The sequence below is a fragment of the Cervus elaphus genome, chromosome 18, assembly GCF_910594005.1.
Source record: "Cervus elaphus chromosome 18, mCerEla1.1, whole genome shotgun sequence".
NCBI classification, from domain to species: domain Eukaryota; kingdom Metazoa; phylum Chordata; class Mammalia; order Artiodactyla; family Cervidae; genus Cervus; species Cervus elaphus.
In genome coordinates, this window is record NC_057832.1 from 59,557,124 (window position 1) to 59,570,920 (window position 13,797).

The 13,797-nt window shown below is 43.0% G+C and overlaps 1 protein-coding gene across 4 annotated transcripts in view; it reads right to left on the reverse strand.

Moving 5' to 3' along the window:
- Window positions 1-6,282: 6,282 nt before the first annotated feature.
- ST7 (suppression of tumorigenicity 7) overlaps window positions 6,283-13,797 on the reverse strand; it is a 255,042-nt gene continuing 247,527 nt past the window's right edge. For all 4 annotated transcript variants that reach the window (XM_043873360.1, XM_043873358.1, XM_043873363.1 and 1 more), the window contains one exon: window positions 6,283-6,631. In XM_043873360.1, the coding sequence (XP_043729295.1) occupies window positions 6,536-6,631 (96 nt within the window). In that variant the 3' untranslated portion in view covers window positions 6,283-6,535. The remainder of the gene's footprint in view (window positions 6,632-13,797) is intronic.

Consider the following 13,797-nt stretch of genomic DNA (forward strand, 5'->3'; position numbering starts at 1 on the left):
TGTAACTGTGGAGTGAGAGCTATTCAGAAGTGTATACCCAAGGGGCATACCGAGCTGTAATATATGAACTGATTTTGTAGTCACATGTAATATGCTTAACATAACACTGTAACCAGGGGAGCCATTTTTTAGGAATAAAACAACGAGGGAGAATAAATACCATTAATTCAGAATGAGTGACATGGGAGTTCCCAGTGAACAAGGGATTTTTCTCACTCTGACATCAGATTCTAATTGCAGAGGGACAATGTTAGTTGTCACTAACCAGCTTTTAAAACAAATAATGTAAAATATAATTTGTTAGATATAAGACCTATAGGCCGTGGGGTTGCTGAAAAATCACACTTTGTGGGAACCGCAAGAGAGTGACAGTTACTGACTGGTCACCATGGCCAAAAAACCAATTCTTAACAGGCTCTCTCACTGGGTTTTCCTCAGATAACTGGAGAGAAAACAGAACACTTGAATTACGACATCTACCCCAGTCCTTAATCTCTCCCCTTTTTTCAGCTGTGTTGATATCCAGAGACAGTTAAAGGGACCCAGGACCCTCCTGGGGGCCCATGGCCAGAACCAAGGAGACTCAGGAGGGGACACGGAGCACTTGATGCCAGCTAGGGAGCATGGCAGGGGTTCGAGGCTGCATGCACCCTGAGTTCCCCCCAAATCTGCCAGGCAGGTCCCACCTGGTCAGGATGTATGACCACGTCCCACCTGAGGGGCACACGCCTTGTCGGTGGGATCCTCCTTCTGATTCAGCACTGGTCTTGTCCAGTGTTTTCCAAAATGAATATTGTGAGATGTTTATAAGTCTTCTTCATGAAAGAGGAGAGTGATCTATGATTTGATGAGCAGGAGAAGAAATGCTGAGTTAAATGGATTTCTTCATCATGAGAATTCTCAGGGCTTATGACACTGAATTTCCAAGAGAATGGTTAACTGTCCTGTTATCGTTGAGAGCATTTCACCCAACTAATGCTTCTCAAAATCCACTGAGGGTCTGTACTCATATCATCTACTCTAGAAACTTTTGTTCCCTGCCTCCCATGATAACACACATGGCTGAAAAGTGAAGAAAAACATGAAGTCCACTTTGTCTTCAGAGACCTGTTCAGGATCTGCCTCTTTCTGGGGTATTTGACAGGCAGTGTCCCCCTGGCCTAAAGGCAGTGAATGAATTCTCTGCCTCTGGCTGGAAAGACCAGATGGGTGGGCAATTAGAAGCAGGCAAGCAATTACCCTGTTGCCACATAGCGTCAAGACCAGTGGCCCCCAGTGCCGAGGCTCAAACCCAGCTCCTCGACTCAGCAGCTGCTCAGCGGCGGGACACCTGCATCTACTCCACACATGGTTTGAGGGACCCAAAGAGGCCCTGACCTGATGTGGTATCTGATACACCACAAAAGTGAACAATGATTATTTGGGGAACATAGAGTAAGAAGAAGTAATGTGTTCCAGAGATAATGATAAGTGGGCAAAGTTTTCACAAAAGCTCCTCATTAAGCTGCTATCCCAAGAACAGGATAAATACATTTTATTTCCTTTTAATAATCTTTTCCCTGGACTTCTATAAAAGGGTACTCACTTCTGATTTAGCATCATTCTCTCCTCTACCTTGTCTGTCCTACCTTCCTGCTCACATTTATTGAGCTTTTATATTCTAGAATGCAGAATCGCCAGTTCCAGATCCCAAGGTTGTGTATAATGTAAAACTTAAGTTTTCTTTGCATGAGACAGGCAAATAAATGTACAAATAATGCACGGTGATCAAAGCTGCAGTTCAAGGTGCAGTGGGGAGAGCATGATTCTACCCCTGGCACACAGTAGATCTTCAATACATTTCAATATGGGCTTTCTATTGGTAGTTCAGATGGTAGAGAATCTGCCTGCAATGCAGGAGACCTGGGTTCAATCCCTGGGTTGGGAAGATCCCCTGGAGAAGGGAATGGCAACCCACTCTAGCATTCATACCTGGAGAATTCCATGGACAGAGGAGCCTGACGGGCTATAGTCCATGGATTTGCAAAGGGTCGGACATGACTGAGTGACTAACACTTTCACTTCACATTTCAATACACTTACAGGAATGAGAGAGCAAATGAAACTAATTTATACTGGATGTGAAGGAGGTTATCTTTGATTTACAGAGCAGATTATCATTCAGATGTTAATTCATATTTTCTCCCAGCATCCTCCCTTCTGTTATTTCAAGCAGGAGTCCAGATTCTGTAGTACTGTGCCCCAGAAAACTATCAGAAAAGCAGCTGAAAGTGCCCTGACTTTGGAAGGACATGCTTCCACTGAAGAGACTGGGTAACCTGAGGGAGTGTGGAGAAACTGAGAGGCACCAAGGGGTGGCCTCTGGGCCTGCGAGCCGTACCCAGACTCAGAAAGGAGGCAGCAAAGCTCGCGTGGGGAGCCTGTTTGGGGAAGGCGCATCAGGTCTGACAGCCATATGCACAGAAGCCAAGAGCCATCAGACTTCAGGAACGTATTACATATTCTCTAAAATCAAAACCTACTGTCCCTCCCCTGGACAAAAAGAGACCCACTTGAAGTTTGCTTGCCTAATGATGACAGTCACTTGAGGAGTTTGATTCCAGAGATTTTCTTCCTAAGATTGGTCACACACATGATTCAAGGCTGAGGATGGAAGGGACTATGAAATGGACTTGAATTGATCAAAACAAGAGACAAACTGGTCAAAACAAAAGCTGGAGAAAGAGGGGAAGAAAACCGGCTTCCGTTCTGCTCTTTGCTCCTGCTGGAGACTCACAGTGAAGGAGACAAAATTATGAAGATGAAGACCCTGAGCACTCCAGGCATTCCTGATAGAGAGCTAATTCACCTCTGCCTGGATGTTCTCATTCCAGCCAATGCCCATTTAACCTCAGCCATTCTTGACCTTCAAAAGCCAGAACTTCAAGACAAGTTCCTTCAAGCCCTTGTCTAGCCCCCACCACCTTCTTTTACATTTCAATTCCTGGTATAGCCTGAGCTATCATGACTGCAGAGCAGAAGACAAATATGTGATGGGAACCTGGTTTTGCGTGGTGAAGAGCATGGCCATGAGGCAGAGAGAATAAGAATAACAGAAACAGTGGAAGAGACATAAGCATGGTTTAGATATTTTAACACCACCCTGAAGGTTTACACTGAAGCAAGATGTAATTTTTTAAAAAATGTTGGAAACAGGGATCAAAAGTTTACTTAGAAGTAGTCCATGGATATGAGGTGTCAGTGTCTACTGTATTTGGGGGTAGTAGTTGAACATCTTTGATATTTTGATTAGCTATTTCAGAGGAATATTAAAAATAAATCCCTTCAAGGCAGTAATAGAGAACTAATTACTAGAAAAATGTCTCCAAAATGATTCCTCTTGGATAAAAGAAACCAAAACACAAAATTCTAGCAAAGGGTGAAGAATGCTTAATAACAAAATCTATGGAACAAGAAAGCTACATTTAGAGGAAAATTCATAGCCTTAAATACCTCCTTCCTAAAATAATATAAAAATGTACCAAGTACTCATCTAAAGGAATTAGGAAAATCAGGAAGAAATAGTCAAGTACAAGATAAAAAGTAAGAATGCATCAACAGGTCCAAAAACTTTAAGATAAACTTTGAGAAGATGATTAAAGAGCAGAAAAAGAGAGAAAGAGGAAAAATACACAAAGTTAGGAATGAGAAAAGTGAAATTACCACAAATACAGGACAGACTAAATATACAATAAAAGATATACCTTGGTAACTTCATGGTAATACATCCGATGCCTAGAGAAAGCATTAATTTCCTAGCAAACATGAAATTAGGCAAACAAAAAAAGTAGACTATTTGCATAGACCAATCACCATTACAGGTAGTAAAATGATGATCAAGGACCTACCATTAACAAAGCACTAAAATTAGATGTTTCATGTCTGAGTTTTATATAATTGGTGAAGAGCAGGTAATGTTGGTGTTTAATTATTCTGGGCCATATAAAGATATGGAAAGCTCCCCAATTCTTTTATAAAGACAGAATGATATTTATACTTAAATACTGATAAAAGAAGTTAAAAAAAAATTCAACCTTTCCATTTGGTCACATTGTATCTTGTATATTTTGCTAGATCCAATTTGCTAATATTTAGAGTGTGTGCATTTGTATTCCAAAAAACACATATAAGTTGAGTTCATGGGACACTTACTGTCCTGCTGGGAGGAAGTGTCTTTATAGAGGAAAGCCCATCAGGATGGATTTTGATGTCCCCTTAAACAGAAACAAAAGCAGAAGGCAGAAATGCAACTTGAATTCCAGTTGCCATCTTATGAAGTCAGGAAATGTGGTGCTTGGGCAAGAAATTTAAGAACTGTGTAAAATCAATCATCTTAAAAATTGCTCTGACATACTGGTTGCTCTGGTTTTGCCTCTCCACAGATTTGCATATAACCCTTAAAAAGACCTGAATGTCAGCGGCAGCAATGTAAGACAGGTACTGGGAATACAGCAACCTTCCTGGTGTCCAGGCCCAGGGAGGTCAGAATGGTGAGAGTGAGTCATGGTTGCCCTGAGAGTTGAGCAGAGTATTGAAGAGAGAGGCAGAAGACAGGGATTAGCCCACATGATTAGCGCCTCTCCTGGACCATGGACTCATTCCTCCAAAGTCCCTCTTGTTCCCTCTTATTCCCTCTGCAGCCTTTATTCTGTCACCATCTTTTCTGCACCTTTTCCTCTCCCATTCACTCCCCTTACCCGTCGAAGTCTAACTTTGGCCCCCCCTCTCTGTGGAACTGCTCTAAAGTCCTAATTATTAAATTCACAAGGTGCTTTCAGATCCTTGTGTGCTACATTTCTTTGCTGTATTTCCTGCAACTGGGGTTTCTAACAACAACTCGAGTTGGGCCATTTCCACTTACCATCACCTACAGGCTCTTGAACCTTTCACTTAAGGCTTATCGCAATCCAGTCTCAACTTGAACAGGTTGAAATCTCTTTCGACCTTGGTTTCCTCATCTGTTAAGTAACTGCATGAAATAATTACTACTTTTTCTTTTAGCACCAAATTATAATTCTAAGGCTTCCCTGGTCCTTCTCTGCTGGAACCAATCTCGTTACGCTGAAAATGAATAAAAGTTTATCTGTACCTATCATATATTACATTGATTTGTCCAACAGATCATTTGAGCATCACTCCAGGTCAAGAGTTGTGCCAGAGGAAGAAGAGGCAAAGAGGCGAACAAAGCAGACACAACCCTGCCCCCAAGAGCAGCACTACTGATGTGGATATAGGGTTTAGTTTCTTCCAAGATAGGGCAAGAGCCAACTGCATATGCCTGCCGTGGCTTTGCACAAAGGAGGTAGAGAAAAAAGCTTGCCCGAAGCATGAAAAGGCCTGTGCACCTAAACATTACCTGCCTCTTGACTCTGCTCTTGGATGGAGACCAGGAGGTTGCAGGAAGTCCAAATGCCAAGGGGGCTGTTGTGTGGTGCTTTCCCCAACTCTGCCTACTGTAACACTCATGGGGAAAGATTCAGGATTCTAAACAAAAGGGAAAACAAACCATGTAAAGGACAGTCCTTTTTATAAAGCACTAGATTGAGATTCTGAATAGAGGTACTTTTCACTTCAGAAGAGGAGTCAAGGTTATTTATTTTTCTCTTTTGCTTAAGTAAAGCCAGATGCATGCTCGGCAGGTGTGACTCATGGAGAAGGCTTTCAAAGATGGTGAAGACAAATGACCACTTTGGTTCAGATCACGAAAACACTCAAAGAACGCTCACATGCACGCATCAAGAATGCAAAGATGATAAAAACAGAAATTACCCTTATGAGAAAATATTTTAAAAATGGCAATGTTGAAAAGTGGGCAGGTTCTACAATAGACTATTGGGTTAGCATCTTCTCATCAGAAGTTTTCTTCTCACAACAAATTTCAGAAAGCTGAACCAAAATGATTCCTTGAACCACAGTGCTGAGCTCTACTCTGTGAGTAGAGTCTGTGAACCAGAACAACCTGTGATGGCACATACTTTTCATTCATGCTTCCTGTCATTCATGCTGGAAGTTTCTTTGCATATTTGGCCTATGAGGGCACACAGTTTGGAGCTGAAAAGATGGTGCTTTTTAGCCAAAGAGAGTCTATTTTCCAAGCCAAAGAGTGCCAATGGCCTGCTGAAATGAGTCCCCTCAGCTCAGAATACCACGTGTGGCATTCAGATTTGGGGGCATTAGCAAATTAAATGTAACCTATAGGTTTATTTGGATACCAACGATTTTAGGGTTGGGAGACACGACCGGTTGCTGCAATACACAAAAGTTTATTTTTGACTTTTTTTCTTTTCTGAAGGCAAAATATAATAGAACTGAACATCAGTGAATTTTGTACAACAAAAACAGCTTTTAATATGGAACAGACAGTTCATGAAGGTTTTAAAATCCTGGAATGGCTTCCCTTTTTCAAAGTCATGCTTTCTTGCGGTCCGCGAGGAGTTGGCACAAGGAGACGGTGGCGCCTGCTGGGCGCAGTGACAGGGAGGACGGGTGGGCTCCCCTAGATCCGAGTCAGCTGGTGCCACAGGCTGGAAGGCAGGATGCTCTCCACTTTTTCCATGACAAAGTTTAAGGGGGCAAACAACGTGCTGAGGAACTGCGGACAAACCAGAAGAGCACACAGTCAGGAGAGATCTCGTTTTTTTCTTTGACTACATCGGGTCTCAGTTGTGGCACGTGGGCTTAGTTGCTCCATGGTATATGGGATTTTAGTTCCCTGACTAGGGACTGAGCCCGCGTCCCCTGCATTGTAAGACAGATTCTTAACCACTGAACCACCAGGGAAGCTCCTCAGGAGAGATCTTGTTCAAGACTATAAAACCAACCTCTCCAACCCATGCTTGCGTATTAAGTCTCTGCATCATAAAAAGTCCCCAAACACTATGATTACATATTTATGTTTGTAGGAAATACTGGTTGATGGACAAACCTGCATTCCAGTTTCTGTCCCCCACCCCAACCCCGTCACCCCCACCCCGAGTCCTGATGGACAAGGGGAAGAAATGTTGGCTGACAGGCCCTTCACTCCTTGGACAGCTTCCCTCAGAGAAGAGGCCTTCCAACTAGTCTTCAGGATATGAGGCTGCCCATGGAGATGACCAGTGCCATCCAAAGGGACAGAGGACGGGTGGTGAGTGAGCAGAAGAGCTAAAACATGGCGACAACTCCTCCACCTGCTTGTCTAGTTATAGAGCTTTAAGTGGAAAAGGCAACAACAACAAAAAGTCCAGTCTGTGGGATGGTTGTGAGCTGCTCTGGGATCCTATGATCTCCCAAACACCTGCAGCCCATGCTTCTTTCTGAAACAGCTGCTCAGCGGTGAGCACCATGGGAGCCTGGGCGAAGGTAGCAGGCCAGCCACTCCATGGACCACACATCCTTGTGAAAAAGATGCTCCTCTGAAGAGACCTTCAGAATCTCTTTCATCTGGTTACTGAGTTCCTTTCTGTCTTTCACGTAGAGAATAATATTCTTGAAAAGTGCCTTTTAAAAAAGCCAGGTGCCTCACCTAAGACTCATTTAACATGATTTCAAGTCTGTTCTTATTATATTCTCATGAAGAATCAGCCTCTTTCCACAAGCCATCAGCAGCTGGCAGAGGAAGTGCCTAAACCCAGCCAGGTACAAGATGGCTATCTGGATGGATTCCTTGCTCTCTGTTCAGAACCAAGGTTCTGATCCTCATACTGTGGAGTCCTTTGTCCCAGTCCCCTGTAGAGAGTACAGCACAGTCTACACCACCAAGAATTGCCCACAGAACTGCAGTGTAAGACATGAGTATATACACAGAGTAGAAAGCATAGTTCTGAGGCCAAACTGGCAGATATGCTTTTAATCAAGTTAAAACAGGCTCCTCTACTGGTCACATGTTCTATGGACTGCAGGTCCTCAGAAAGAAGTATGGTAGGCAAGTTTCCCAAATTTACTTGACCTCAGAATCTTTTCTTCTTTTTTCAAAAAAGAACCAGTAGAATACAAACTGGGAAGGCCTGTACCACATTATGGCAGGATCATCAAGGGTGAGATTTGTGTAATGAAAACTCGAGAGTTTTCTCTATGTTGTCTTCTCTATGTTGCCTCTTTCACAGCAATTGAATATATTTACTCAGTAAGGCACTTAAGTACTGGATGAGATATGGAAGTGTCTAGGACAAAAGTCCCACTGTCGGGAAGGTCAACGCCTGGGGGAGGGGGAAGGGAGCTACTAAGAACTGTACCCAGCAAAGTAACAGTACCAGGTGGACCATAACGCAGCAGAAGACAGATGAACAAGCAAAGCACCGGGAAGGTCAAAAAGGGAGAGAATCCATTCTGTTGAAAGGAACAGGAGAAGCTGAAAATGACGTGACTAAAATAGTCTCCAGTGGATGGCTGGTAATGAAAAGAACAGAGATGGGATAAGAATGGTAAGGAAAGAAACGTGAGCAAGGCGGGGGGTGGGGGCGGTGGATGGAGTTGGGGGCTCCAGGCTCAACGAACAGCTGGAACAGAAATGGGAAAGCAAAGCAGCTAGGAAGACCAGAAGATAATAAACAGTTCGGTTTTGCTGGAAGGGATAGAGGAAGAGAAGCAAATGGAAGAGCACTGGGGAGGGGCCTTGAGTGTCAGTTTGGACTTGCACTTAAGAATAAGGCAGCCTCTGGAGAGGATGCGGAGAAAAAGGGAACCCTCTTACACTGTTGGTGGGAATGCAAACTAGTACAGCCACTATGGAGAACAGTGTGGAGATTCCTTAAAAAACTGGAAACAGAACTGCCATACGATCCAGCAATACCACTGCTGGGCATACACACTGAGGAAACCAGAACTGAAAGAGACACGTGTACCCCAGTGTTCATCACAGCACTGTATAAACATAGCCAGGACATGGAAGCAACCTAGATGTCCATCGGCAGACAAATGGATAAGAAAGCTGTGGTACACATACACAATGGAATATTACTCAGCTTTTAAAAAGAATGCATTTGAATCAGTTCTAATGAGGTGGCTGAAACTGGAGCCTATTATACAGAGTGAAGTAAGTAAGAAAGAAAAACACCAATACAATATATTAACGCATATATATGGAGAAGGAAATAGAAACCCACTCCAGTACCCTTGCCTGGAAAATCCCATGGACAGAGGAGCCTGGTAGGCTGCAGTCCATGGGATCGCGAAGAGTTGGACATGACTGAGCAACTTCACTTCACTTCACTTCATGGAATTTAGAAAGATGGTAACAATGACCCTATATGAGAGACAGCAAAAGAGACACAGATATAAAGAACAGACTTTTGGACTCTGTGGGAGAAACCAAGGGTGGGATGATTTGAGAGAACAGCACTGAAACATGTGTATTGCCATATGTGAAATACATCGCTGGTCCAGGTCCAAAGCATGACACAGGGCGCTCAGGGCTGGTCACCTGGACAACCCTGAGGGATGGGATGGGGAGGGAGGGGGGATGGAATGGGGAGGGAGGGGGAGGGGCGTTCAGGGTGGGGGACGCATGTACACCCATGGCTGATTCATGTGAATGTATGGCAAAAACCACTACAATATTGTAAAGTAATTAGCCTCCAATTAAAATAAATTAACTAAAAAAATATACAATGGAGAAAAGAGTCTCTTCAATAAATGGTGCTGGGGAAACTGAACAATTACATGTAAATAAATGAAATTAGAACACTTTAACATCATACACAAAAAGCAAACTCAAAATGGATTAAAGACCTAAATGTAAAAACAGATGCTATAAAAATCCTTGAGGAAAACAGAGGTGGAATACTCTCTGACATACATCAAAGCAATATCTTTTTGGATCTGTCTCCTACAGTAATTAATGAAAATAAAAATAATCAAATGGGATCTGATCAAACTAAAAGCTTTTGCACAGCAAAGGAAACCATAAACAGGACAAAAATACAACCTACAGAATGGGAGAAAATATTGGCAAATGATGTAACCAACAAGAATTAATGACCAAAATATACAAACAGTGCATAGAGCTCAAAAAAAAAAAGGGGGGGGTGCGCAAAATATCTAAATAGATGTTTCTCCAAAGAAGGCATACAAATGGCCAAAAGGCACATGAAAAGATGCTCAACATCACTAATTATTAGAGAAATGCAAATCACAGCTTCAATGAAGTATCATTTTATACCAGTCAGAATGGCTATCATCAAAAAGTCTACAAATAATAAATGTCAGAGAGGGTATGGAGAGACAGGTACCTTTTTACACTGTTGGTGGGAAAGTCAATTGGTACAGCAACTGTGGAGAGGAATATATGTGTGTGCGTGCTAAGTTGCTTCAGTTGTGTCTGACTCTGTGTGACCGTTGGACTGCATCTTGCCAGGCTCCTCTGTCCATGGGATTCTCTAAGCAAGAATACTGGAGTGGGTAGCCATTCCCTTTTCCAGGGGATCTCCCCAACCCAGGGATAGAACCTAGGTCTCAGGCATTGCAGGCAGATTCTTTACCGTCTGAGCCAGCAGGAATTATCATTATTATTATTATTATTATTATTATTACCTTCGCCAGAAAAGCAGTATAGAAATTTCTTTAAAATTAAAGATAGAGGTACCATATGATCCTGCAATCCCACTCCTAGGCATGTATTCAGAGAAAACCATAATTTGAAAAGCTATGTGCATCTCAATGTTCACTGTAACACTACTTCCAATAGCCAAGACCTGGAAGCAACCTAAATTTCCATTGACAGACAAGTGGATAAAGAAGTGGAATAGTTACACAATGGAATATTACTGAGCCATAAAAAGAATGAAATAATGTCATCTGCAACAACATGGATGGACCTAGCAATTATCTTACTAAGTGAAGTAGGCCAGACAGAGGAAGACAAATATCGTATGATACCACTTATATGTAGAATCTAAAAAAAATGATACAAATGAACTTATATTCAAAGCATAAATAGCCCCACAGACATAGAAAAAAACTTATGGTTACCAAAGGGGAAGGGGGAGGATAAATTAGGAGTTTGAGATGAATACAACACACTACTCTGCATAAAAGAGATAACCAATAAGGACTACTGTGGAGCACAGGGAACTATACTCAATATTTCATAACAACCTATAAGGGAAAATAAGCTGAAAATATATATATACATGTACATATATATATGATTATCTATTTCTGCATTTTTTTTCCTTCAAAAATAACTAATTTCCACCCATGCTCATGTGAAAACAAATTAGTATACATCTTCAAAAAAAAAGCAAACAGGAATAAGGCAGCCTCAATAGTTCTCGAGTGAAGGAAGGATGGCTTTGTACTCCAGTAGGTGCTAACGCACGGCAATGCCTGGCTTTCTGAAACTGTCCTTGGCTGGGCGCTCAGCACCACGTGGCTTGCTCACCCTACTAACTGGATGGCTTGCACATCTCAGTTCAGAGCTGGATGCAGTTGTGGGAGATCCCAGACCCAGGAATAAGCAATCACTGCCCACGCTGCCTCTGAAAGAGACTGTAAAATCCTAGTTCTGAGACTGTAATATGGAACAAGTCTCCTGACTCTATCAGTCCAACATAGTAACACTGCAGAATTTAAAATATACATACATAGTATTTGTTTGTAATCAGAGACTGTCAAGGCTCCATAACACATATTTGCCTGTATGTAGTAGTCCCATGAGGAGGAGCTAGGTGCTAAACTGGTCTGGATGACTCAGGCATCCTGGCAAGAGTTGGAAGATGGGGCCCGATGAACATTTTGCTGGTGAAGTTGTCATATCCTGAAAACCTGACCAATAACAGATTTATAACCACCAAATTTGTGACTGAGGTGGGAAGGAATGACATGCATTATCACGAGCCAGAGTGGTTAGATGAAAGGCACCACTCAAAGTCTGAGTTTTGGGTGGCTTTCTAACTAACTGGGGGTGGTGGGGACACAGGGAGCCACGGCATGGGTAGAAGAACGAAGGAAGATGCTGTTACAAGGCTGGTTCAAAATAAAGGCCTGCCTGTTTATTTGCTTTGTTTTGGGCACTGACCTGACTTGGATAAAAGGAGGGCCTCTGGAAATTCAGTGGCAAGCCTTGCTCAGCTTGAGGTCTGCAAACACCCCTTTCCACATTGTGCCACAAGATGCAATGAACCCTGCACCTGTCTAGAACACACCTGTGCTTCTCAACCAGGTTCCACAAGAGAAGTAAGTCCTGATACCTCCCGTGTATGTGATCATTAACTGCTCTTCCTTGTATCTAGGATGTTCTATCCTTGGGAGAATTGAGAAAAGAATCCTTTGAACTGTTTCCTAGAGATCCTAGTTCTCTCGCATTCACCCAGTTGGGATGCGCACCCTTTGTTACTAGGTTACCTTCCTCCTCAGCAGCACTCCTCATGTCCTCTTCCCCATCCCTCACCCATACGGAAGAAGCAGCAATGTAATAAGGTGCCTGAAACCAATAAGCTCTTTTCACTTAGTAGCTAGACAAAGGTCAGTGGCTTTCATCAAGAGGTACTACAAAAAAAAAAAAAGTTTGGTGGAACATGCCTTACTTCCTTGGGATGCTCATTTATATTTCTTTGTAAGTTCGAAAATCAGTCAACACTTTCTGGCCCAAAACTCAACCAATGCACATGGAGAAACAACAGTTTCACTGAGAGACTTGGGAAATGTTATTGCCTGAAAAGTTAAGTCTGAATGAGCAACACCAGGCAACCCTGGAACAGCTCATCTATCTCAATGTCCAAAACTCCTGTCCTGAGGGCAGAGATACATGGTCCAAAACCCACCCACTGTAATTTAATCAGTGTCTTGTGGTGAGAAAAAGCAACTGAACTAATAATAAAAGAGAGAGACACTTCAATTGCCTGATCCTCCTTTTCCCAAAACACCATCATTTAGAAGAAGGTCACGGCTCACAACATGCTTCATTAACATTTGAAAAGCCTCTGCTTATCTGAATAAGTTCCAGGTGCCCTATTGCAATCAGACAATTGACATTTCACTGTAATCAATATCAGACTTCAAAGAGGTCAGGGCCTATAAGTTGAAGACGAGAGTCAGAAGTCAGGGGGCTGGATCTCAGGGAAGGAGAGAGACCAGAGGAGTACAGACAGGGCCCTTCAAGCAGAAGAGGTCAGCACGCTGACCTTCCCACATTCTGCGAGGGGCTGGGTTTGGAACGATCACTTATTTATATGAGCAACCTTATCTTGGTAACCAAACATTCTAGGAAGAGTTAGTTCTAAGTCATTGAGGTAGATTAGATTAGGCGGGGAGAGCCAGTTGAAGTCTCTCATTTTACTATTTTCCAGTGGCTCACCCTTGGCTGCGGGCTTCCTCACTGGCTGCGTACCAACATGTAAACACGCTGGAGAGTTCCCAAGCTGCACGCAGCCTGGCGGGTGGCAGTACAATCTCTCTCCATCTACTAAGTCATTATCCCAGGGACATTATCTCAGGCGAGGGCTGAGAAAATCATTTTCACAAGCTGCAAATGGTTGCAGGCAGCCTTTAGGGCAGCTGTGATAACCTGTGGGGGTCTTCACGAGGGGCCTGATGAGGTGACAAGAGTGAAAATGTGGCGAAGACTCGGGGGGGGGGGGTGTGGGGGGAGGAGGAAGGAGACGGGGCTTGTCTCCTTCAGGCTATCCATCTTCCTTCCCCACAAAATCTCTCCAGACATTTTGGAAACTGCTAAACCTTAATGAAGGGGGAGATGAATGTGATCCTCCAGGCAGAGGTTTAAAAGCAAATTTATCTGAACTACATTTGAAAACTGTGAGTAGCTGACCAAACTATCACACC